This window comes from Tursiops truncatus, chromosome 10 (assembly GCF_011762595.2).
Source record: "Tursiops truncatus isolate mTurTru1 chromosome 10, mTurTru1.mat.Y, whole genome shotgun sequence".
In the NCBI taxonomy this organism is placed as follows: Eukaryota; Metazoa; Chordata; class Mammalia; order Artiodactyla; family Delphinidae; genus Tursiops; species Tursiops truncatus.
Window position 1 is genome coordinate 98,239,260 of NC_047043.1, and position 25,492 is coordinate 98,264,751.

Genomic DNA, 25,492 nt, shown 5'->3' on the forward strand with positions numbered 1-25,492 from the left:
CACCACAGGCCGCAGCGGCGTGCTTTGATGTGTGTCAGCTGGAGAAGGACAGACCTCAGGTGGACGCCATCCTCGCCCTGGCTGTGGGCCCCCTTGGCACCTTCCGGAGGACCAGCCCCGAGGCCCTTACCTCTCATGAGGACGTCCTCGGTCAGCGGGAGGCTGTAGGATTTGCAGAGCTTCCAGCACTGCAGGTAGACCAGAAAGGTGCTGGTGCGCGACCTGTTGATCAGCGCCTCCATCTCCCCGTGGATGGTGGACGGGAGGCAGTGCTCATCCAAGTGCTTGTTCCCGCTGTGCTCCGTGTACTGGATGGAGGGGATGGTGAGCTGTGGAGAGAGCAGAGGCTGGCACTCACCCCTCCTCACCTCCTGGCCCAAGGCAGATGTAGAGCCTCATATACCTCTCCCCCCAGGCCCCCGTGAGGGGCAACAGCAAAGAATGCAGGTTCTGAAGTCTGGCTTGGGAGGAAAAATCACACGTGGTCCAGGTGATCCCCGGAAGAGCATCTGAGTGGTCAGCGTGTGCGGTTCTGTGTGCACAGCCCCTTACACGGAAGCGCACACACAACTGTATCATACATACACTAGGCCCTAGAGATGTCCTGTTGAAACATTACATTCGACTGTCTGGCTGTGTGGGAATTTAAATTAGGTGCAGCCACATGTGACTTTGAAGTGGAAGCCACGTGTTAAGGATGACAGAGCAAGGTACTGAAGATATAGGTATTGACAGAGCAAGGTATTGAAGGTATAGAAGAGGCCTGGGGAGCGTACAGCCACTTTTGGCCTTATTTCTTTGTAAGGAAAGAAAAAGTCTATCTTTTTAAAGCTTCTAAAATCAGAATCAGCTGTTAATGGAGGTCACTGCTTACCTTAGTATGTATTATGAAGAAATGATTAAATAGCTATTGTGAGTATGAGAATGCATTTTTTTTTTGGCCGTGCCATGAGGCATGTGGGATCTTAGTTCCCCAACCAGGGATCGAACCCGTGCCCCCTGCATTGGGAGCATGGAGTCTTAACCACTGGGCTGCCAGGGAAGTCCGAGAATGAATTTTTTATTTATTTAATTTTTTTAAGGTTTTTTTTTTTCTTATTTTTTTGGCTGCATCAGGTCTTAGTTGCGGCACGTGGAATCTTCACTGGGGCATGCGGGATCTTTCGTTGCAGTGCGCGGGCTTCTCTCTAGTTGCGGCATGTGGGTTTTCTCTATCTAGTTGTGGCACATGGGCTCCAGGGCACGTGGGCTCTGTAGTTTGCGGCACGCAGGCTCTCTAGCTGAGGCGCGTGAGTTCAGTAGTTGTGGCGTGCGGGCTTAGTTGCCCCGTGGCATGTGGGATCTTAGTTCCCTGACCAGGGATCAAACCCACATCCCCTGCATTGGAAGACGGATTCACTACTGGACCACCAGGGAAGTCCCCCGAGAATGCATTTTAAAATAGAAATCTCTTGTTCTAATTAAACCAAAGTAGTTTCTGACGTCTACTTGAATCACTGCTCTGATGTAGTCAACTATTAACAAAATTTTCTTGTTTTTGTTCAAAAATAAATAAATACAATAAAATCAGAATCAGCAAAGTATAGCTTACAGGTCAAATCTGGCCTATTACTTGCTTTTATAAATAAAGTTTTATTGGCACACAGCCATACTCATCTGTTTAGCTGTTGTCTATGGCTGCTTCCATGCTACAATGGCAGAGCTGAGTTGTTGTGACAGAGACCACATGGTCTGCAAAGCCTAAAATGTTTATTATCTGGGCCTTTACAGGGAAAGTTTGCTGATCCTTGCTCTAACATTCTGGGTTTTCTCATCATGCAACTTAATCAGATCTTAGTCAATATAACACTTACCAATACCTGACATTTTATTTTATATATGTATATATATACATACATATTTATACTATAAAAAGTATATAGTAGAGGGACTTCCCTGGTGGCTCAGTGGTTAAGAATCCACCTGCCAATTCAGGGGATGTGGGTTCGAGCCCTGGTCCGGAAAGATCCCACATGCCGCGTGCACCACAACTACTGAAGCCCGTGCACCTAGAGCCCGTGCTCCGCAACAAGAGAAGCCACCGCAATGAGAAGCCCACACACCGCAACGAAGAGTAGCCCCCGCTCGCCGCAACTAGAGAAAACCCACGCGCAGCAGGGAAGACCCCAAGCAACCAAAAAGAAACAAAAAAAGTATATAGTAGAAAATATTTATTGATAGATAGTATTATATTAGTACTGTCTGCCTCCCTGACTAGACTCTCAGCTTCCTGGGGCCTGGGGCTGTTTTGTTCTAGCCAGCACCTAGAACGGTGCCTGACACATCACAGGCTCTCGATAAATATTTATTGGATGAATTAGCTCATGTAATCAGTTATTCCCTTCCTTCACTCGTCACATTGTTTCTGGAGTGTCTACTCAGCGCCAGGCCCCAGGCCAGGTTCCTGGATTCCAGCTGTGATGAAGATGCAGCCCTGGGCTCAGGATGCGAAGTCATAATTAAAGAGCTGGACGAAGGGGATACTTTCAGATGCATCATCTCGTTTTATCTTCACAGAAACCTTGTGAGGTAAGTGCCATTCTTACATACAGAAGAGGCAACAGGGAGGTAAGGAAGCCCCCTACTAAGAGCTCCCCCGGCCAGAAGGTGATGCAGGGGCAGTGGATTTGAACCCAGGCCTGCCCAGTCTCCAAGCCCCATCCCTCCCCTGTTGGCGGGGGCACCTTGCTCTGCCGCTTCTTCTCGCGGTACCGCTTGCCCGCATCGTCCATCTCCTCCAGGGTCATGGGCCGGGCCTCCATCTCGGTGTCGACCACGGGCACGGTCAGCAGGTCCATCTTGAGAGGCTCTGGGGCTAAATTCTCCTGCTGCTTCTTGGACGGACTCTGTGGGGAACCACTGTCCTTGGCAGATCTATAGTCTAGGAGCAGAGGGAAGAGACAGGAAGGAGGAACTGAGAGGGTGCCCAGCCATGGAATCCACCAAGCAGTTAACCAGTGTCACCAAGCAGGTGCCCACGTGTCCGGTCAGTGCCATCTGAGGTGCACCTTGAAGGTGTCCCTTCTTCCGTTTCCAGTGTGGCCACCTCCTCCGTCACCTGCACCGTGGCCACAAGCCCTCCTGTTGCCATTCTCATCCTCTAGCATCCTGTTTCCAGGCCTCCACTGTCCCGGGAAGAAATGAAATCCTGGCCCTGCCACCTTTTAGTTTTGAGACTGTGGACAGGTGTTCAGCCTCTCCAAGCTTCAGCTTCCTCCTTGCAAAGCGTGAATAGTAGCCCTGACCTCCCGGGACTGGTAGGAGAAAATGCCCTAATGCTGTGGGTAAATGAGGGTAAAGCTTTGCAGCCCACAGGGGGTGCCCCAAAGCCACCGCCTTCTCCCTTGTAAGCCAGGCGTCCAGACTCTTGATGCTACTGCCCCTTTAAGCAAAGCAAGAGATACCCAAGTCCGCTTACCTTACCCACTGCTGCTCTCCAGGGAAAAGGAACTCGGTGAGGACATTGAGATAGCACTGGCCAAGCAGATACCTGCTCTTGGCTCTTAGGGAATAATAGGTCCCAAATACCTTTGCTGCAAACGTGTACCAGCACGTTTGTGTCTGGGGCACTCTGATCATTCAGCAAATAACTTGCAGCCAACTACGGGGATAATGATAAGCTTTGGTAATGCATAATGACAAGGCAAAAAGAGCGTGGGTGGGAAAGCCCACCCAACTCGAGGAGACCTCAAGGATGCACCAGACACAAAGGGTACAGGATCTCATTACAGTGGGGGCACTCAGGTTCCCTGGGGTTCTGAGAGGGACGGAGACTGTGCCTGGGGTGACGGTGTCTCGGCCTGGAGGCTTGTTGAGACCGGAGGTCAGAAATCTCGCTACCCTGTGGGACTGAGGAGGGGATGCGCTAAGGGAGGCGTCTCTAAAAGAACCTACCCGTGAGGACGCTGAGCACCCAGCTCCGTGTAACCTTGAACTCCAGAGACCCCGCCCAAATCTTCACCTCCATAAGGAAACCCCTCTGCTGCCCTCCCAGGGCTTTTACATGACCTCAGGGAGGGTGAGGAGGTCCCCCCACGTCCACCCTCACAAACGTGTCTGAAATTAAATTCCTGCCAACCTGAGGGTGGGGACAAAGCAAGATTTGTTTCATTTAGAAGAAGAGAGAGGTGTTTATATTTGAGGAGGACTCTGGAATGGTGGGTAGTAGTCAAGGGAGGACTTTAATTTTATCTATAGTTCAAAAAATTTTTTACAATAGTGGCACTAACAATAAACAAACAAACAAACAAAAAACATGATGTACCCTGTGTTGTAAATTCATAGGCAGAGCTACGGCTGGTTCATTTCTAACTTGCCTCTGTGCTTCCTCTGGATAGATGTGGCTTCACAAGCACAGAGCTTGGCAAATGGAACTTGAGCTGTGCACAACCCATACAACTGTTCACAGCAGCCCTGCTAATATCCCTGATAGTAGAATACCAAAGTAGGTTTTCCAGTAAACTCTAAACATGTACTAATTCTAGTTTCTGAATTCTAGTTAACTTTTTATCAATAATATGTAGATTAATAGTGGGAAGGCCTTGGACCCACATACAAGTGGAAAGGCTTGCCGTTTGGGTCAGTCTCAGCTTATCAGGTAGGCTTTGATGGGCTAAAACCACCCTTTGAGAATCCTCCTTTAAGGATAGGGTTGGGCCTCATTCATCTTTGAATGGACCCGGGAGCTGGGCACTCAAGAGAATATCTACCCTGCGGTTGATCTCTGGGCCTGGAAATACCAGAGGGAGGCTTGGCCCACCTATAGTAAGCCAGAGGTGGAGAACACACTCAAGTGAGCCAAGGCTGCCTCCATCACACTGGCTCCCAGGATGCGGAAGTGGAGACACGGGCGTGGAGGTGGATATGTACACTCTGTTGCAGTCGCCAGGGTGCTTTTCTGCTGAGCCGAAGACCACTGCTCGCAGGTGCTGGCCAGGTTATCCACGGTGATGCTCTTGTGCTTTCCCAGAGAGCTGAGATACATCACGATGTCCTCCACCTCCTGGCTTTTCAGAGGGACTCCAACCTGAGGAGAGAAGAGAAGCCCCAAGGCGGGCGGGCAGGCTCCAAACGTCCTGCCAGGACAGCCAGCCTGGCCTCACCTCCCCGTCTAGTTTCATCCTCAGCCGCTCCCAGCTCACACCCAAGGTCTCTGCCCAGGAGCTCAGAGCCCTTCCCGGGGCCCTGAACACACCCTACACGTTCTCACCCTCTGCCTTTACTCAGACATTTCCCACTTCCTGCCTGAAAAACTCCTATCCCTCCTTCAAAACCCAGTCCAGACATATCGTCATCTTTGCAGAGTCTGTTACTTCTTCCTCTGGCCTCCCTCCCCACTCCATTCCAATCTAAATGACAGCCTTCCTGTGCTGGGCTGGAAGAAGGATTTCACGTCTGTCATCCCTGTCCATGAGGGACACATAAGCCTCCCTGAACTGAAGTAAAAAAGAATCGGAAATCTAATACACATTACTCCTTTAAGGATGGTGAGCAACTTCAGAGAAGTAAAATGCTTGCCATCAATATCGAATATTCAAGAAGAAAAGTTTTAAAGGAAATACAACTTCGTCAACTTCTTTAGACTGTAGATATTATTCACTGAGCTTTACTTAAAGAAGATCAGAACTCACCTGGTGCTAAAGGATTTAATGTTTTATCTTTTTGGTTACATTGATTAACAACTCTTTATTTTTTGTTGTTTTAAATGCTTTGAAATGTTGTTTCGATAATTACATGTCATAAAATGATAGTGGGAAAACTGGTGATGATTTAAGACCATAAAAGATGTAGCATTCCCCTTCCTAAAGTTTTTTTAAAAGGTATCTTGTATTCAAAATATATAAAAGCTTAATTCACCCAGACCAGGAGTCGGCAAACTTTTTCTGGAAAGGGCCAGATAGTAAATATTTTTAGGCTCTGGGAGCCACGTGATCTCTGTCACCACTACTCAACTCTGCCCTCCTAGCATGAAAGCAGCCATGTCGATATGTAGAATAATGGGTGTAGCTGTGTTCCAATAAAACTTTATTTACAGGAAAAAACCCTTTATTTACAAAAACAAGAGACTGGCTGGATTTGACTCCTGGGCCATAGTTAGCAAACCTCTGCTAGACCGATAGAAGGGATGACAGGAATGTTCTATGTCTGAGGGATCCAGTGGAGGAACCACTCACCACATGTGACTATTGAGCACTCCAACTGTAGCTGCTGTGACTGAGGAACTGGATTTTTATTTATTTACAACTAATTTGAATTTTTGAATAACCTGTGAAAGTGTGGTCCGTGGACCTGTACCACAGGCATCGCTGGGAGCTTGTTAGAATGCAGCATCTTGGGGGGACTTCCCTGGCGGTCCAGTGGTGAGGACTCCGCGCTTCCACTGCGTTTTAACAAGAAGCTGCATTTTAACACGATGGAAGCTGAGAGAGAGGCTGCATTTTAACAAGACCCCGGGTGAGTCATATGCCAATGATGGTTCCAGAAGTTCTAGAAGGTTCTAGAGGCAGGACTGAAGGCCCAGCTCTCTCTGTGCTCAGTTCTGGGGTGATTCCCCAAGCAGCTGGCGGGTTATGGGGCTGACTCCGCAGACTTCCCACTCAGCTAGGGCCTTTCAAGGTCAGGTCGGTGCAGGGTGGCTTTAGGGGTCTGATGGGGCCTCAGGTTAAGCCACATATACCAGTGCGGCTTTATAAGTAATATGGCTGATAGTCGGAGCAGGATCTGGGGAGGGGGCAGCGGGGGGAGGGTGGTGCATGGGCGCCCTCCATCCCCCAGTCAGGCCAGCCTCGGGGGCGGGGGAGGCGCTTACCGCCTTCAGAGCCGTGATGAACTCCTCCCTGGAGATCCTCTGGTTCTTGCCCTGCTCCACCTTGTGAAATATCTCCTGGATCTTGATCTTGTGGCTGCACAGGTAAGAGTACAAGGCCGACAGGGCAGAGGGTTTGGGCAGTGGTAGCGGGGGCACCTGCCGGTGGAGGGGTCGCGGGCTTTTCTTCTGAAAAAGGCAAGAGAGTGGGGTAGAGGGGAGAGTTTGGGGGAGACAGGCCGATGGAGCTAGATCCCCAGAGTTAGAAGTGGGAGAGAGAGAGTCTGAGCCACCCTGAACAGACAGCAAGGGGGAGGGCAAGGAGCGCTGGATTCCGGCAGGTGCGTCCTGCCACGGGACGCCTGGGGGATCTGGCTTCTCTGGGCCTCCAATTTCCCATGAGAAACAAGAGGCTTGGACAATATGAGAAGTAAAACTTTCTTCTTATCCACATCTCTCCTGTCAGACCAGTCAGTATTGTAATTGCACTGGGCTCTCGGTGCACATTCATGCCCCAGCCCGGAGCTTCCTACTGCCGCTGCCCTCACCTCCCAGCCTCTGCCCCTTCTGGGCCTCCTGCCTGGAACACCTCTCCTTCTTTCTCTTCCTGTCCAAATCCTACTCCTCTATTTCCAGGTGAACGGGAATGCAGTTAGCCCTCCGGGTCCACGGGCTCCACATCCACGGATTTAACCAACCACAGATAGAAAATATTCCCCCCCAAAATTCCAGAAGGTTCCAAAAAGCAAAACTTGAATTTGTCATGGCTGTTGGCTGTCAACTATTTACATAAAATTTACATTGTATTTATATGGCATTTACGTTATATTAGGTATTCTAAGTAATCTAGATATGATTTATCCTCCTTATATGGGAGGATGCTTGGGGATTATATACAAATACTCTGCCCTTTTATATACGGGATTTGGGCATCTTCAGAGGTTGGTATCTGTGGGGTCCCCCCCCCGACAGATGCTGAGGGAGACTGTACTTAGGAATAATGTTCCTTTACTTTGGTGCAGCACTTGACAGTTTACAAAGGGCCTTGCTGTTCCCTAGCTTATAGCCCCTCAGGGTATTAGAGTCTATTCATGGCCTGTGGCAAACTGTAGAGTCCTTAATCTGCTCTGTCCACCTCTGCTGCTAGCATGGGAACACTGTGAGAGCACGACCATGTCTTATTTAGCTACATACTCCACCTCCTATCCTTGTACTCAACAAAGCCCCCAGCCCTCTGCAGGTAGGCAGTGATGGTTTGCTGAATGAAGAAAACAATGCTGTGAATTCGGTATTAGGTATTAGTTTCCCTTTTTTTTACAAATGAAGAAACAGGCTGAGAGGTGAAGTGACCTCCCCGGGCTCACACAGCAGGTAAGCGGTGGAGCTGGGTTTCTAACCCAAGACCTGTGCTTATACCTAGATGCTGTGCTGCTGGCAGGAAAGCGTGTGCTGGACCCATGAAAGTTGGCTTTTGACTGTGATTACACCAAGGACTGACTCTGAAGTTTGGGGGCCAACCCAGATGACATCAGTAAGTCTGCAATAATAATAAAAATGGCAAACATTTATTGAGTGCTCACGATACGCTCAGCACTGTCTCAGGCACCATATATAAATGAGTCCATTTAGATGTCACAGTGGCCCTAGGAAGCAGGCACAATGGTTATCCCCACTGAACAGCTGAGGAAACTAAGGCCCAGATCATACAGCTAGGAAGGAGCAGAGCTGGGTTTAAACCCAAGTTACCTAACCTCTTATGCCAGCTTTACCTGAACTGGGAGAAATTTCAAGTGTCTGTATTGTAAGGAGATGTCCCATACAGTGTCTGTGTTGCAAAGAGTTGGAAGATGAGGGCTTTGGTTACTGACTGCCATTTACCATCCCAATGGGTTTGGACAATGTATGGCCTCACTGAGCTTCTATTTTCATATTTATAAAAGGGACTTATATGTATAATATATATAAATACATATACAAATTTATAAAAAATTTTCTTCCAACCTCCCAGCTGTGATCCTCACAGTAGCCCTGTGAGCACCTGCTGGCACATATAGTCCCTCAACAAATGAATGAACCAATGAATGAACAGTGAGTATTCAAAATGCCCCACAGATGAATGCCAGGGATGATTCCTCCCAGGGTGGTTTTAAGATATAGTCACAAATTCTTCAACTCTCCTCCCTTCTAAGGTGGAGCTCAATCCCCTTCCCCTCGAATGTGGGCAGTATTTAGTGACTTGCTCCTGACAAACAGACCGTGGTGGAAGTGATGGTGTGAAACTTCTGAAACTGAGACCTCCTGAGATGAGGTTATAAAAGGCATTGCAGCCTCCTCCTTGCTCTCTTGGACGTTTGCTCTGGGGGAAGCCGGCTGCCATGTGGTTAGGACACTCGAGCAGCCCTGGGAGAGGCCCATGTGGCCAGGAACTGAGGCCTCCTGCCAGCAGCCAGCTTGGAAGCGGGTCATCCTGCCCAGTCAAGCCTTCAGGTGTCTGTGGCCCAGGCCAGCATCTTGAGATGAGAGCTTGAGCCAGTGCCATCCAGCTAAGCTCCTCCCAGCTTCCTCATTCTCAGAAGCAGTGACATAATGAACATCTGTTGCTCTAAGTCACCTTGGGGGTATTTGTTATGCAGCAATAGATAACAAATACACCTTTTTAGGACTTCTGTTTGCTCCCCTGGGACTGGGAGGGGGATGGTGGGTGGGGGTGGGGGTAAAAGATCCCCATCCTGCTTAATTCAAGGGAGTGAAATGACAGCATGCCCCTAACACCCAAAGTGTCTGCATCTGGCAAATGGGGCTGCTCACCTCGGTGTCTCTGGGAGTGGCCAGCTGGCCCATCAGCCGGGCCTCGTGCTCCTTCTGGCTCTCATGTAGGACCTTGGCCTCCGAAGGCGTGAGTCTGGACTTGTTCCGCAGCCACCTCTCTATGCTGCCAAATGACTCCAGGTCCTGCCGAACCCTCAGCCTCTGGGTCAGCCAGGCCCTTGGGTCCTCTGGCTGTTCTTGGATGTCCCCAACTTCCAGGGCTTTGGAGCTGGGGGTGGGCTCGGGGGGAGCCTGGGGGTGGGGGGTGGGATTGACGGGCATCAGAGCCTCCTTTCGAGGCAAGAAGATGATCCTCCGGCGGCTCTGAGGCAGGTGGAAGTCCTCCTGCTTGAACTGCTTGAAGCAGTGGGCGATGACCGCGTCAGGGTTGAACACGAGCTCCTTGCTGGCACGTCCATCGTCAACCAAGTACTCAGACTGGCGCAACCCTGGAAGAGGGTTAGAAGGTGAGTTCCTTTCAGGAAGAGGACCAAAGGAGTCAGGAAGGAGAAATGCTTCAGCACCAGGCTGGGCATCAGGGCACCTGGGTTCCAGGCCTGGCGTTATTGTTGCCTCGCTATGATGACGAAAATAATTACATCTAACGTGACTGGGCAATCCCAACGGCAGGCACTATGCTAAGAGATTTATATGCGTTCTCATGAAACTTCTTAGATTCTAATCTTACTCCACCCCAGTCCCCCCGCCCCCAGTACTCCTTGGCAATCAGAATGATCTTTTTTAAAATGCCATTCTGATCTGGTCTGATCAACTGAGGCAGCCTAGTGCCATAAAGCGCAGAGGCTTTGCAGCCAGAACGCTCCGGTCTGAGTTCCGGCCCTGCCGCTTACTGGGGGCATGATCACTTATCCTTGCAGGGTCTCAATTTTTTCATCTGTAAAATGGGGATAATGATGGTACCTACCTTATTGAGTGGTGGAGATGTTTAGAATCAGTCCAGTTTGTTCATAATAAGTGCACTGTTACTATTATTTTTTTATATACTTACCCTTCCATTTTGAAATACTTCCATGACTTTTCATAGTCCTCAAAATAAAGTCCCATAACCCTCCTCCGCCAACCTTTCCTGCCTCATCACTTGCCTGTCTTTCCTTACCCTGTCCAGATGTCTTGGCATTCTCTCTGTTCCCTGAATGATCCAAGCTCCATCCTGCCTAAGGGTTCCGCACACGCTGCTCCCCCTGCCAGGAATGCTCCCTCCCCCATCCATCGCCTCCTCGCTCCTCCTCATTCTCCACGTGTCAGACCAAATGTTCACTCTCCAGCTTCAGGCTGCGTTGTATCCTCCTGTTATCTCTGTACCTTTCCTTCAGACCACTTATCATAAGTATGTAAATCAAGGGTTGCAAACTGGCAGCCCTCATACTGAACGAGGCTTAGGGTCCTGTTTTGCTTGACATACTTGTTTGCTTAAACTTTTCCAGTTTGCACTGCGTTAGGCTGGGGCATGCGCTCTGCAGCTTGCCATAGGCCTCACCATTCCCTATCGTCTCACACGCAGCTCATTTCATTCAGTAAGGGCTTGGTTCAGGCAGACAGTTGCATTTGAAACCCCTGGTGCAATTATTTGGTTTATGTTTTTCCAATACACTGTGAACCGAGATCTCATCTCTCTTGTTCCCTGCTGGAGTCCCAGCCCCTCCACGGTGCCAACATATAGTGGGAGCTCAGTAGATATTTGGTGAGTGAGTGAATGGCAAGTGGACAGACGTAACAGGTTGGCATCATGATTTACACCCATTTTTACAGGTAAGGACACCGACCCCAGAGAGGCCCAAGGTCACACAGCTGATTAGTAGCAGAGCTGGGACATGAACTTTGGTTTGTCTGGCCCCAGAGCTCAACTCTTAGCCATTACTTGATATTACCCCAGGCTGTCACCTAATCCTGCTGAGTCTCAATTCTTGTATGCCTAAAATGATATAAACTCTCCTCTAGCAACCTCCCGAAGCTATTATGAAGATCAAATGAATAACAGGTGTGGGAATGTTCTGAAATTCAGAAGGGATACAGCATTATTATTAAAAATATTGTCACCATCATTTTCCTTCTAAAACCCAAACTCTCCTGCTTAAAACCCTTCTATTGCTCCCAGCTGCCTCTAGAATAAAGTTCCATCTCCTTAACTTAGCCCCACCTGTCCCACCCACCCCTGCCAACCCCTCTAATTTCTCCAGCTCCTTCTCTCATTCCTTCTGCCTCACCTTGTATTTGTACCCAAACTAAGCTGACTGTGGTTCCGTAGTTCCCTCCTCCTGCCCCCCCTCCCAAACCGTGCTCTTTCCTGTCTTTGAAACACGCTTCTGTCTCTCCCTTGTTCACTTGATTATTCCCTACTTAGCCTTTGAGGCTCAGCTCAGGCATTACGGTCGCCTGAAGCACCCCAGGCTCTCCCTCGTCCCCCTCTTGGTCCCCATAGCCCCTATGTTTAGCCCCCTCATAGCATTTACCATATTTTTCTGGATGAAGATACTTTTCTTTCCCAACAGCCTGTGAGTTTCCCAATGGCGGGAACTGTGTCTTACTTCCTGTGCGTCCCCAGTACCCAGCCTGGCACAAAGTGAACAGTCAGTACATTTGTTAAGTCCCTTTACAATGCCCACGTATTCCTTTCATAGTCAGAAAATAATTAAAGTATGTATACATCAATGTGGACAGAAGTAAGTACTTCTCAACAACCCATTTATCATTTCTTTGAGGACAAGATGTTTGGTACGACTGAAAATTTAGTCATTCATCAAACCAGCATTTACTGAAAGTTACCCAGTGCTTGGTACTGGCTGGGTGCCCAACAGGCAGTGTGCTGGCACAGAACAAGGTGGGGTAACCAGAGGGGTTACAAGGTGGTTTCAGTCAGGGGAAAGACGCTGACCGAGGGATCTGGGAGGTCATCGTGCAGTAGGGGACGTTGAGTGTGCTTTCAGAATGAGTTTGGTTTCAAGGGATAGAGGGGCCAGCATGGGGATCAATCAGGGTGGGGTTTAGGGACTTCAGGGTTACTAAACTGTTTCACAAATTGGAAGCACATTGTGTGTGAAGGAGGAGGTTAATGGAAGAAAATACAGTTGGAGTGATCTGCAGCACCAGGTTCAGGGGTTTAAACTGTACTCTGCAGACCGTGGGAACGCATTCAAAACATGCTCCTCACTGGTCTCGCCTCTTCCACTTGTGCCCCCCCTAGACACCAAATCCATGATCTGCCTTTAGCCAGAGGCATCCCTTCCCCCTCTGAAACCCTGCAATGGCTTCACTGAAATGGCTTCTCCTGCTCTTAGAGTAAACGTCGCTCTTTCACAATGGCCTGCAAAGCTACCTTGCTGGGACTCGGTTCCTGTTTCCTCCCTAACCTCCCCCTACGCTCCTTCCCTTCCAGAGTGAAGGCTGCAGGCCCACCAAGCTTGCATTCTAGTAGTCTTTGGGGTCCTCTGTCTGTTGATAGAAAAGGGAGGTGGGCTCTTCGAATAAAAGAGGTCACCATGTGGTTGTGGGTAGAGCCTGTGTGAAAATGTTCCCCAGGGATTAATGAGGCAAGCTCTCAGCGGCCAACTAGTCCCATTGCCTGCCCAGGTCAGGGAATTCTTTCTACAACGCCCCTGCGGACTTTGCCTGTTTGTATACCTCCAGTGACAGGGTGTTCTCTACTTAACATTGTGAGTGCCTAATTCTAACTGCTAGAAAAGACTTCTTTATATTGACCCAGAATTTGTTTCCCTGGAATTTCTACGACCCTTGGTCCTAGTCCTCTCCCACTGATGACCCAGAAAACACATTTGTTCCCTGTTTTCTGGGACAGCCCTTCAGGTGTCTGGAGACAATTCACTACTTCCTTGAAATTCTCTCCTTTTCTCTTGGCTTCTGATACAAATCTCTCCCTAAGTTCCATCCTACCTCTCTGGCCACTTGTTCTTGGCCTCTCTTTTCCTACCCACTCCTAAAATGTAGATAGCCTCCAGGCTTACACTTGGGCACTCTTTTTTTTTTCCCCTAAACACTCCTCCACTCTCATTTCTGTGGCCCTGCATATGCAGAGGATACCCATACCCATATTTATAACTTGGAATTAGCTCCAACTTTCTACATACAGTTGCTCCTAAAGCATCTCAACTTGTATGGCCTACAAGGATCTCCAACTCAACCAAGAGAACTCTTTCCAAGTTCCCCATCCAATCAGCCCCCTCTAGCCTGGCACCTTTCCCTCACCTCCCAGTGTCTTTGGCCTGGGAATTTGGGACAGTCCCAGATCGCCCCACTCCCAACATTGTGAGTTTGCCAAGTCAGACTCTGCATTTGCTGACGCTCCCAATCCAATCCTGTCATTCTCAGTGGCTTCCCCATCTCCTGGCTCACAAGATCTCTCCTGCTCTGTCCCTTCTGACCCCTCTTGCCTCTCATCTCCAGCAACACTCAAACTACCAGCAGTTTTCTGAGGACCTCATGTCTCTGGGCCTCTGTGCATGCCGTTCCCTTGGTCTGGAATACCTTTCCTCCCCCTTTTGGCTTGGATAACTCCTTGTATCCTTAATTGAAGCTCCAGTGTAAAGAGCTCTCCAGGACCTTGGAATCATTCCTCCCCATCCTCTGCACTTAGCAGACCTCTTACTCCTAGGTGTCACCCCTGGACCCAGTATTCATCCCTTCTTCTGTAAGTATCCATTTATCTGGCTTTCACCTCTGAAGTTGCAGCGCTTGTCAAAGACAGCAGGCTATCACCAAAATTTTGAAGACTGTTGGTCTTCTCCATGCCTCTTCTCCCATACTGAACACACTAATGTCTAGCGAAGAAGTAGGGCCAGCCAGAGGGCCTGGACACCTTTCCCGGGCCCATGGATTGGGCCGCTAGTTCCAAGCCAAAGCAACTCGGCCTGCTCCTCCAGCCCGGGCAAGGAAATCTGAGAAACATGCACGACCTGCCCCCGACTCCCTGGCAACCCCGCACCCAGAGAGAGGACGACACAATGAGATATCCGTCCCTGTCGTAGTCCTCACCCCACTTGCACCCGTCCACCCGGGGGTTGAGGGCTTCCTGGAGCTGGCGTTGATTCCCGGGAGCTTAGGGTGAACTTACGGAGCAGAGACCGGAACACAGCCTCGTACGCTTCAGAAAAATAGTCCATGGTCGCGGGGCCGGAAGCGGGTGCTGAAAAGAGTGTGTGAACGTGCGTGTGTGCGTGGTGTGTGTGTGTGTGTGTGTGTGTGTGTGCTTGCTTGCGCGGGGGTATGGGGTACCAGAAAAACAGTAATACCAAGTTTGCAAGAGACTCGTGACTTGCAGAACTTGGACGCAACTGTTGCCGAGACTACGGACGCCCCGCGCTGATTGGCTGGATGCCGCCACGTGACCGGAGGCCCGCGGGGAGAGGATCCGCCCGAGCGGGAGACCCCGACAGTCTCGCTCCCTTCGAGGGTCCTGGGAGGGGACTTGGAGGAAGCCGCGGGGAAATGGTGCAGAGCATCCGGCTCCGCAAAAGACAGGATTTCTTAGGTTGGCCCAGTGGCCCTTGAATCTAGAGTAATAAATCCCAGGTTTTCCTGTAAGCCGTAGTGTCTTCAGCAGTTCTCTACATGTTTAGGGCTGTGTCCTCACCCAAAGAATAGGCGCTCCCTCCTCCAGAGGGAACCCGAGAGGGTCGTGGCCAAATAGAGGCAGTGTTTTTGGTATGCTTTGTCCCTGAAAGACAGGGTGCTATGGTTTGGAATTATAGAACCTGAGAACTGGAGTATTAATAATATTTGAAATGTCCATTGACTGATGAATGGATAGACAAAAGGTGGTCTATCCAAACGACGTTATATTATTTAGTCATAAAAAGGAATGAGGTATTGACACATGCTGCTGAGACAGGCTGGGACCTGGGACCCTTTGCTGCAGTGCTTACACCTGGACAAGTGTCTCCTCGAGTAAGAAACTATATGTGATGAAAAATAACTGCACATATGTGCAGTTGTGGCCAATTATGAACAACATGATACATAAAGACCAAAACCCAACGGCCACTTCTGGGGTGTGGGGAGCAAAAGCAGGGTACTGCGCAGGCCCTCTGTACACAGCACCACGAGGGGGGTGGGCAGACCACCTAAGCCCCCTCTCCAGCCCGACCCATGGGTCAGCCTCTACCCTTGCCCCATTTAAGGGACCTGCTCACCCCCTCCACCCAAGAAGCGAGCAAGGGAACTTATTTGTTTTCACTCCCTCCTGCCGCAGCACTAGTTCCAATAAAGCCTTGCCTGAATTTCTCATCTGGCCTCTTATCAATTTCTGTTGATTCAAGAGTCTAAGAACCTGGGTCGGTAATACTGCAACACGTACGAACCTTCAAAATACGCTGAGTGAAAGGAGCCAGACACAAAAGGCCACAGATTATATGATTCCATTTGTAAGAAATGCCCAGAACTGGCAAATCTATAGACACAGAAAGCAGACGAGTGGTTGCCAGAGGCTGGGGGAGGGAGGGATCATTGGGTTTGACTGCTAATAGGTAAGGGGTTTCTTGTTGGGGTGATGGAAATATCTTGGAGTTAGTGATGATGGTTGCACAACACTGTGAATGTGCTAAAAACCATTGAATTGTACACTCTGAGGATCCCACGTGCCGCGGAGCGGCTGGGCCTGTGAGCCGTGGCCGCTGAGCCTGCGCGTCTGGAGCCTGCGCTCCGCAACGGGAGAGGCCACAACAGTGAGAGGCCCGCGTACCGCAAAAAAAAAAAAAAAAGGCATAAAACTTAAAAGGTCCTGTCCTCCAGCTGGAAGATGGGAGATGGGTAAATGCTCGAGTTTTCACATAGGTATCAAGGTAAATGCGTGAGCCAGAAGCCAACACTCTGCAACAGAACTACAGGCAGATATGCACATTAGGTTATCAAACAGTCAAATCTCCAACTCCTAAAAGCCAGCAGACAGTCATCAAGGACACAGAATGACAAAATAATCTTATTTTTCTTTGGAGGTTAGTGTTTTTTAATAAAAATACTTTATTAATTAACTGCTTAATTTACCCTATCATATCTTTTCTGACATGTGTGGCTGAAAACTCTTTGCTTCTTCATATAACAATTGTGTGATATCATTTTCTATAGAAGGACAACAGGAGGTCTAATCTTCCCTCAGGCAAGGTTGATAGAAATTTGCTTCATATTATTAATAACTGAGGAAAGTTTTTTTAAACTTCAAATCACATTTCATTATTGGAAAAGTCATATACATTTTCAGGATTGTTGTCAAATAACAATTTATTTTTTAAAAAAATCTCAGAACATGTTGTAGCACATTCAGTAGCAAAGATCTTCCGGTGGTACACACGTTACGAAGACACACATTAGGTTTCTAGTTGGGCTGATTAGAATCTATACACCTGGGAAGGCGGTTGTGCTTAGTGGAGCTTTTAAGAATCAAAGTGCAAAGCGATGCATAAAAACAAGCTTGAAAACGTCAAAGAGTTTTAAGATAGACTTAATTTTTCGTGATTTTCCCAAAGCCAGTCATGATATTTATTTAACTTGTGGTCTTCAGGGTGTACCTGGAAGAAATACAACACATTAGGAGACAGAGGCCTTATGTAAGTTAGTCAGAAATACATTTTTTAAATTGGCTTTTTAAAGATATGGCGGGGGAACAGTACCTTATGATAATATACCTGAAAATGATAACCTTTACCCTAATGAGATTCATGAATGGTTAAAATTATAGCTTACATCAAAGCAATCCTTTACAGTTTACAAAGTACTTTCCAATTTGGTACTGATCTTCACTGGGACTCAGTGTGGAGGGTGGTGATAACATGAGTCAAGTATTAATATGCCATTTTCCAGGAGCCTACAGACCCTGAGAGTTAAATGGACTGCTCAGGTCACAATAAATGGTGAAGCAGGGATGGGCTTGGCCAGACCTCCCAGCTAAATGCTTTAGGGCAAGTCACAGACTAAGAGGGCAGTGTACAGGCTATGTGGCAGTGCCTATCAGCTGCCAGGATGCCACCCAGATGCCCGTGGGCTGGGCATACTCAATAGAATGGGCAGCCGAAGTAGGATCCATGTACCACAAAAATAGTCTGAGACCCCTAGAAGAAACCCGACAAGCATGCCCTCCAATCCTGCACCTGCCTGCTTCCCCTCAGTGGCGTGCTTTTGAAGGCGAGTATGACTGTGACAGGAGGAAAGCCACATTAGGCCTAGAGACAGTACGTGAATGGAAATGACAGGAACAGGGCTAGAAGTGGCAAACCAGTGGAGGTCAGTCAGAAACCAGGGAGTTTTTGTGGACTTGGGGAAATCTATGGACCCTCTCCTGCTGTCAATAACCCCAAGCCACCACTGCCCCTCAAGCTTGGAACAAAGCTGGTTGTGACTGTAATGGCACGTGTGTCCAAGAAATAGTTCTAACCATAACGGTGGACTTACTTTACCTCAGAGACAAAATGTGCCGGAGACGGGCCTTACCTGCTTCCACTCATTGACACAAAAAATTCGGTAAGAGTCGTTGCCATATTTGCCAATCCCATGAAGCTCAATTGGATACCTCCACTGCTTTGTCAGATATTCATCTGAGAATACAACACCCACATATCAGGTCAGCCTCTAGGAAAACACCTTCCCCGGAAAGGAGGAACAACAGAAAGGGACGGGAAAGAGTGTCTCCTAACAGCCTCGCTTGTGGCTGCTTTCTTCTGAATTCCTGCAGCCACCGCCCCCGTCTGACCTGCTTGTCTGCCACTGACTAACCGTTATTGTTTTGTGCTGACCTAACGAGACAGGGGTAATGTCCCTGAGGTCAACTGGACTTTCTGCTTCACTGACTTCTTCCTCTAATCCTGCCCACACGGCCTGACCTGGTGCTGGGCAAAGATTTATCACCTGGGTCAGCGGGAGACTGCACTTTGGGGCAAACGAACTGTGTTCAAAGGCCTTCAGTGCTTGAGCTGAATGACCTCTATTAATGTCGCAACTGAGGACATTAAAGTGTAAGGTGTGGCTCTCTTAAATAGGCACAATTTATGTTTTTCCCTTTGGGTATATGGGAAAGTACCTGAGAACTTGATAATGGTTTTTGCTCGAAGATCGTAGAGACCAAGAGGTTTAAGAAGTTCTGAAACATCTCTCCAGTTTGCAGTTCTCGCTACCTCAGCTGAAGGATACTTCTCCAGAAACTGCCAAAGCACAGGGATTGCCATTTTGCCTGGGAAGTAAAAGTAACTACGTGACTGCCAGCCTCCTGATGGGCTGATTTTAGGCTCACGTACTTCTTTATCTAGAAATCTCATATAGAGAGTTTTTTTCTTTCTTTCTTTTTAAACCACTGATGAGAAGACATTACCTAAATCAGCAACCACTCTCAGAGTCAAAACCCAACACCATCAACCAATTTGGTTAACTGTCCAAATTATGCCAAAACCTGGCCTTGTATGATATCGGTTTTTAAATAATCAGATCATCATATAACTAGTGTAAAAGCGTACAGAACATAAGGTGCCAGCGACATTAAAGAAAGCATCCAATGAAAAAGAAATGCTTTTATACATGACACAGAGAGGAGGAAGGTTAAGTAACAGATTTTCAGTGATGACTAAAAGTAATTTGGAAGTAGAACATAAATGAAAATGTGCTCTTTAATGCTAAAAAGGCTGTTGGATGTCATCTAGTCTATAGGTGAAGAGTTTGAGGACTGACCGAAAGAAGGCGGCCTTACCTGAGGTCAAAATCAAACTTGAGACAAGGTTTCCTGATCAATTCTCCTCATCACACTGTCTCTACTAAGACAAAGATTAAAAGAATCCACAAACCTGAGGTCCGGTTGAGGAATATAGTCGCAATGAGGAGCTTCCACGGATCATGGAAAAGTGTTTCTTGGATAAGATTAAAAGGTGACCGAGGAGGTGTCCACTTCTTAAAGGCCTTGCGTCGTGGGGGACTAAGAACTAAACAAACACACTGTATTAGAGGGGAACACTTGAAATAGGTTTAAAGTCTGGTTTTCTGATTGGAAAAGGGATACCTTCTTTGTTATATTTGCTGGAAAAATACAGGCTTGTTTTCCTTTTTTCTATTTGTGTCTGTGGGATGGCATCTTCTGAAAAGGAAAGAGTGAAAATTGTTTACAGAATCTATGGTTTAGCCTAAAGAAATATTCAGGGCTGCAAATAACACCACCACATTACTACTATAAAACGTTCAGTTTAGCACTATTCTAAATTAACCAGTTTAATCCTACTAATGACCTATGAGCAAGGTAGGTACTATTTTGTCTCCACTTTACAAATAAGGAAATTGAGGTACAGAGATGCTAGGTAACTTGCCCAAGGTCCCACAGCTAGTAAGTGTCAAGAGCTGAAATTCTAATCCAGGCAGTCTGGTTCCTGAGTCCATGCCTTTAACCACTATTATACTAGTTCTCTATGATTTTTGTTCAGAGTTCACTACATTGAAAAATTGGAAATAATATAGAATATTTTAAATTATGACATTTGTACAATGTGGTTATTAAAATATTTTGAGACTACATCATGAATTTTTCCCATGTCATTAATTTTTAAGTGATAAAAGCAATATTCTACATATGATCCCAATTTAACAAAAAAAGAAAAAATGTGATAGAAATTAGAATAAACCAAAATGGCATAATGGTATAATGGTTGTTGCTAGTTTTTCTTTTCTTTTAATTTTCCATATTTTCCAAATATTCTGCAGTGAATACTTTTACTAAAAAAAACAAAAAACAGGGATTCCCTGGTGGCGCAGTAGTTGAGAGTCCGCCTGCTGATGCAGGGGACACGGGTTCGTGACCTGGTCCGGGAAGATCCCACATGCCACGGAGCGGCTAGGCCCGTAAGCCATGGCCGCTGAGCCTGCGCGTCCGGAGCCTGTGCTCCGCAACGGGAGAGGCCACAACAGTGAGAGGCCCGCGTACTGCAAAAAAAAAAACCAAAAACCAAAAACCAAACAAAAAAAAGGATACAGATAAAACAGAACCTGCAGGAAAGCCTAAGATTTGGACCTTAGAACACCTAAAGCCACTATCTACTGGGAAGTTTAATTTAACAAAGACTCTTTGACTACCATTATTAGGCTTTCAAGTTTCTAAAATCATCACATTTAATACTCCCATAGCCATACCCTCTAAATTTGAATGTCAGTTAATAACACCTTGCATTTGTCTAGCGTGAAGGCATCTTTTTCACTTCTCATTTTACAATATTCATGATGTGAAAAACAGGACTGGTGAGGGTTATTACCTGTGTTTTACAGATGAAGACTCTAAGGCTTAGAAATTAAGCAACTATCTGAAAACAATAGTGGGATTGACTATAGATTGGGACAAGTATCCACGCCTCCAGATAATCAGTCTAGTGTTTTTTGCTATTCTAGTTTGAATAGGCAAAGCCCAGTGGAAAGTAAAACAGAGTCAGAACAAAGGAAACTGCTCTTACTACCTACTTGATAATTTCTTCTGTGGGCTCCTATAGATAATTACTGACTAGCCTCCTTTATTACTAGGAGACTAAGCTCAATTTACGTGGCAATTTCTAACTAAGGCACTGGGAAAGTCTTTACTACTCCATTGGATACCTATTACCTACAGTAAACGTACTTATGTTGAGAACTAGACTTCTTTATGCATAGGATGACTAGCATACTTCCATTTTAGTCACAAAAGGATGTTTCTGATATTTTACTTGCCCATTTTACTAGCAATAAATCTACATAAACCTCAAGGCTTTAGGAAGCTCAAGGTCTTTAAAGGACACATTGGAGAATTTTTATGCAGTTCCTAGGTGTACGTGGTCATCTTCTGTTCAAGGCAGAGAAATTCCAGGCACAGCAAAGACATAATAAAATCATGAGTGGGACCAAGAGCAGGAACCAACTCTAACCACCTGCTCTACTAATCTCCATGCTGTCTCCCCATAGGACTTTAAGTAAAATTACTATTCTTCTTTAAAGGAGTTACTCATTATACCATAATGGCATAATGAATAACTAATATAGGGTTGCTCAAAGGTCTCCTTTCTTTTATCTCTTATTCACTGAGGTATTATAAAGGCAAAAGTGCTAAGCTCTGAACTCTGTATTAAGAGCATATTACAAATAATAGATAACTATGTGATTACAGTTTTGAATTACTTAGAGCTCTAAAGCATTTTAGAGAAGCATTACAATAGAAGATAAAAATGACTATGATATATACAAAATTAAATTGGAAGTCACACATCAGTAATAAGTAACAGGAGGGGTGCAAAGAGAAGATACTGACTATTTTCAACCAGTTTATGTATAAAAGGAGTCTTCCCCAAATCTTTTCACAAGTGAAACCTTTTTATTTCCCCTAAAGTTGTAAGATTATTGGCTGGAAAAAAGGGAAGATGGGAGAGCACTGTGGAGGAGAGTCCCAGGTGTTGTACCAGGATGGTGGCAACGGTTAATGGCACAATTGCCCTCTGTTGGGGGCAGTAGCCAGCTGATTCTTTGCCGTACAAAAGGGCTTAAATATCAGTTACCCAAGGCACTAGGACCAACTGGTAGAATGTATCTGATATTTGGCCCTACTTCTTCATTCTATTCCCACATGCTAACTGGGTACAGGCATGAAGTGCAAAATCCTCATCACATGTTTAACAGCACTTTAGTGCACTGAATACCTTGGAATATTTTCGCAGAAGCAGAGTCTTTCTCCGTTTGTGAGCTGTTGTCCATTTCAGAGCCACCTTTTGAAATGTCAATATGCAAATGCTCCTTCCTTTCTCCAACTTCTACTTCGGTTCTTATTTCCTCAGATTCTAAAAAGGTACCCTCACACTTCTTGTTGTGTCCTGCTCCTTCGGTTGAACGTAATTTGTTTATGATGCCAGAAGTGGTCTGTTCAAAATCTGACCCTGAACACAATGATTTTTCTTTACCAAGCCTCTCCTCTTCACTGGTCACAGTGAGGGTCTTGTCGCTCGCTCTGGCATCAGAGACGCAGCAAGTTCTCTCAAGCTGATTTTCTTGTGCAAGAGGCTCACTTTCAGCATCTGCTGCCTTATTATACACAGATGCTCTTTTTCTACTACTTTGAACAGGATCTGGAAGACTCCTCCGGCACCCTGTTTTAGTTTTCTTAATTTGAATCGCTTTCAAAACAGTCACCTTTCTTTTGGACTTTCTAACCTTTCTGGAGTCAGCATCATTAACACCATCATCTTCTTTCAAAAGCCAACGAATGGAAGTAAAGTTAGAGAGTCCTCTGCTGTCTTGCAATTCCAAACTAGCACTTGGCAAAGAAACCACATCTTTTTTCCACCTGCTTCGTGTCCTGAGGCTCCGGTTTGAATTGCTACTTTCGTTTTGCAGCTGGGATGGCAGAGCTGCCATGCTTTGGTCTTTACATCCTGACTTGATGCTCCTTTTATGAAGTAAAGTAAAATCAAAATCTTCCGGCTTAAGAGAAGTCTCTCCACTTTTGTGAAGATAATTAGCAAGTGAACTTTTGGATCGGAACTTCAGTCCCTGTGGGCTAGAAAATGATATTAAAGAAAACTTATTGCTAGTTAATAAGTGACTTTAAAAAAAAACCTGGACCATATTTCGGATTTTTTAGTAATAATTTCCAAACTTTCACGGGCATTTGTCATTTAAAATAAAAAAAGTGATTAAGTGATACTTTAAAATAGTTTCCTCTATGACAACAGAACATAATTTTACAAATATAGCTTAAGTGCAACCTTACCAGTAGCCATTCACAGTAGGAGAAAATGTAAGTATTTGTCCCCAAATCACCTGATGTAAGTAACCAGTGACAGTGAAGGAACAGAATCCGTAATGGTTTTATGGTAAAAACAGAAAAAAGCCAAAACTCCTGCTATGCTTTCCTACCACCTGTCTAGACAAAATTATTTGGCTGTACTATCTTTACCATCTTGCACGCTCACCTGATGAAATATACGTCATATCTTCCTGCTGTTTTCCCAGATAACCTTTGCTTCACAACTCTTTCCCATCCACATGGTACAGACTTATGGCACTCTGCCATTGCGCTACCACCAAATTGAGCAGAAGCAATGGGTTCTTGTAGCGGGGGATTACACTCACTGCTGCTTTTTATCACCATTTGTTTCTCATCTTCTCCCACTCTTTCTGATCCCAAAGCAACACCTTCCTCCCTGAAAAAAAACAAACTCCAAGTGATTAGCTCATTTAAAATTAATTAGACTCTGCTTATTCAATTTCAGTCCATAACAGAGAAGGAACCACATGGACTATTTGGACTATGGGAGAGATTAAAATCAGTATGGCTCAGTCATGCTATAAGTATCTTCCTCCTCTCCAATATCTTCCTGTCCTCCAACATGGTTAAAAAGGGTTGGAAGTCTCTGCACAATGAAAAGCTCAAGCTACTTGCTAGAAAGAATTTTTTTTGCTGTTAATCATTGAATAGCTCTGTTATAGAGATTTCTGGTGACACTTGGCATAAGTTTAAAAATATGAACCAATAGCTGAGCTCTTAACCTGGGGATCCACAGAACAGCTTAAATGAGTCAGTGAGACACCGTCCTCCCCCCGAAATAAGTGAGGTAAAATTTTTATATATATGTGCATTTTGGGGGCGGTGGGGGGACAGTGTCTATTACTTTCATCAGAGGTTGTAATCCTCTAAAAGGTAAAGAACACTTGATAAAGAATTTTCAAACTCTCTTTCATTCTTGATCCAATAACCTTCTGAGGTAGGTAGGATAAGGATTACTCTCATTTTATTGACAGAATTGAGTGACAGGAAGATTAAGTTATTTGCAGAACTGATTCCAGGACCTAGGTCTACTAAATCTTGGTCTAATACTTCTCCCCCTCTACTATTGTTGAAAAACTTCAGTAGAGTGTATCCTAATCACTTAATCATATTTACATTTTCAAAGTTGGATGAGTCTCTAGAGATGTCTAACCAACTTCTTTTCTACAAATAGGGAAACAAAGCACGAGCCAGTGACTAACTAGAATTAGAATCAAAGTCTTCTGATGCAATATGGGGTTAAATAATTTGGGGGATCTGGGTGGATCTTAAGAAATTATACCGTTCACAATTTTGGCGATAAGGAAACTGAATCCTGGTGAAAACAGCACGAACTTTAAAATCAACAGACTGGGTTCAAATCCCAGCTCTGCCATTTACTACCTATGGGGTCCAAGAGCAAGTTACTTAACCTGTCAAAGTCTCTTTCTCCATCTGTAAAAAGGAAGTAATACCTCTTTCACGGTAGTTCTGAGAATCACATGTTTTTTGGGGGAAAAAAAAGTAGGTAAATCATCTTAGCCCCACACCGCACATACACAAGTACTCAGAACTCCAGCCCTTGTTCGCAGGAACTAACCCTGCCGGCCTCCAAGGGTCCATCCACCCTAGGTAAGAAAGGCCCACCCACCTTCTACTCCCCCGCTCCCATTTTACAGGTGGTGAAACTGAGGTCCGAAGGGGACAATAACTTGCCGGAGGTCACACGGCCGGTCGGGGACTAGGCGCTGGTTGGCGATGACCGAGGGGGCAGCTCCGCAGTCCCCCAGGCTCGGACTCTCCATCCCAGACGTGTCCCTCAAGCGGTCTCCAGCTGCAGTAATAGGCCGAGAGGGTGCGTCGCTCTGGGTGTGGAGCGGAATAAGAGGTGAACACTTCTTCAGCTCGGAGCTCTAGGATGGAACCAAAAGATGAAGGCAGTGAAAGTCTATCCGACTGCTCAGCTGCTTTCCGGCCGCCCCCCTCGACTACAGCCGCCATTTCCACGGCTCAGCCAATCAAATCCTTTGTCGAGGAAGACGCACTGCCCCCTACCCATTCCGACCAATCGGGCGCGTCCTAGATATGAG

At 46.5% G+C, this 25,492-nt stretch overlaps 2 protein-coding genes across 11 annotated transcripts in view; both read right to left on the bottom strand.

The window, feature by feature from the left end:
* Positions 1-14,952, bottom strand: part of EFCAB12 (EF-hand calcium binding domain 12) — a 22,939-nt gene extending 7,987 nt beyond the window's left edge. For 4 of the 7 annotated variants that reach the window (XR_012323922.1, XR_004528659.2, XR_012323923.1 and 1 more), the window contains exons 1-6: positions 14,739-14,952; positions 9,653-10,101; positions 6,848-7,033; positions 4,909-5,065; positions 2,724-2,920; positions 131-329 (exon numbers count right to left, since the gene is read on the bottom strand). Coding sequence is in view for 4 of the 7 variants with exons in the window: in XM_073787726.1 (XP_073643827.1) it covers positions 131-329; positions 2,724-2,920; positions 4,909-5,065; positions 6,848-7,033; positions 9,653-10,101; positions 14,739-14,787 (1,237 nt within the window). In the remaining 3 variants the exon portion in view is untranslated. Of the gene's footprint in view, positions 1-130; positions 330-2,723; positions 2,921-4,908; positions 5,066-6,847; positions 7,034-9,652; positions 10,102-10,577; positions 12,224-14,738 lie in introns of all 7 variants that reach the window. The other 3 variants (XM_033865456.2, XM_073787725.1, XM_033865454.2) reach the window with 3 other exon arrangements.
* A 1,930-nt stretch (positions 14,953-16,882) lies between these two features.
* On the bottom strand, positions 16,883-25,396 carry MBD4 (methyl-CpG binding domain 4, DNA glycosylase). Of its 4 annotated transcripts, none has more exons than XM_033865458.2 (8): positions 25,119-25,396; positions 23,569-23,799; positions 22,300-23,153; positions 19,659-19,730; positions 19,447-19,581; positions 18,693-18,842; positions 18,107-18,210; positions 16,883-17,187 (listed from the first exon to the last, which is right to left on the bottom strand). In XM_033865458.2, exons 1-8 carry the CDS (start codon positions 25,205-25,207, stop codon positions 17,110-17,112), a joined length of 1,713 nt encoding a protein of 570 aa, XP_033721349.1. In that variant the 5' UTR covers positions 25,208-25,396; the 3' UTR covers positions 16,883-17,109. The 4 variants fall into 4 exon arrangements, with proteins under 4 accessions (XP_033721349.1, XP_019800226.1, XP_019800225.1 ...); XM_019944667.3 differs by having other exon boundaries at positions 19,659-19,733; positions 25,119-25,395; XM_019944666.3 differs by lacking the exon at positions 23,569-23,799 and having other exon boundaries at positions 19,659-19,733; positions 25,119-25,394.
* Between the last annotated feature and the right edge of the window lie 96 nt (positions 25,397-25,492).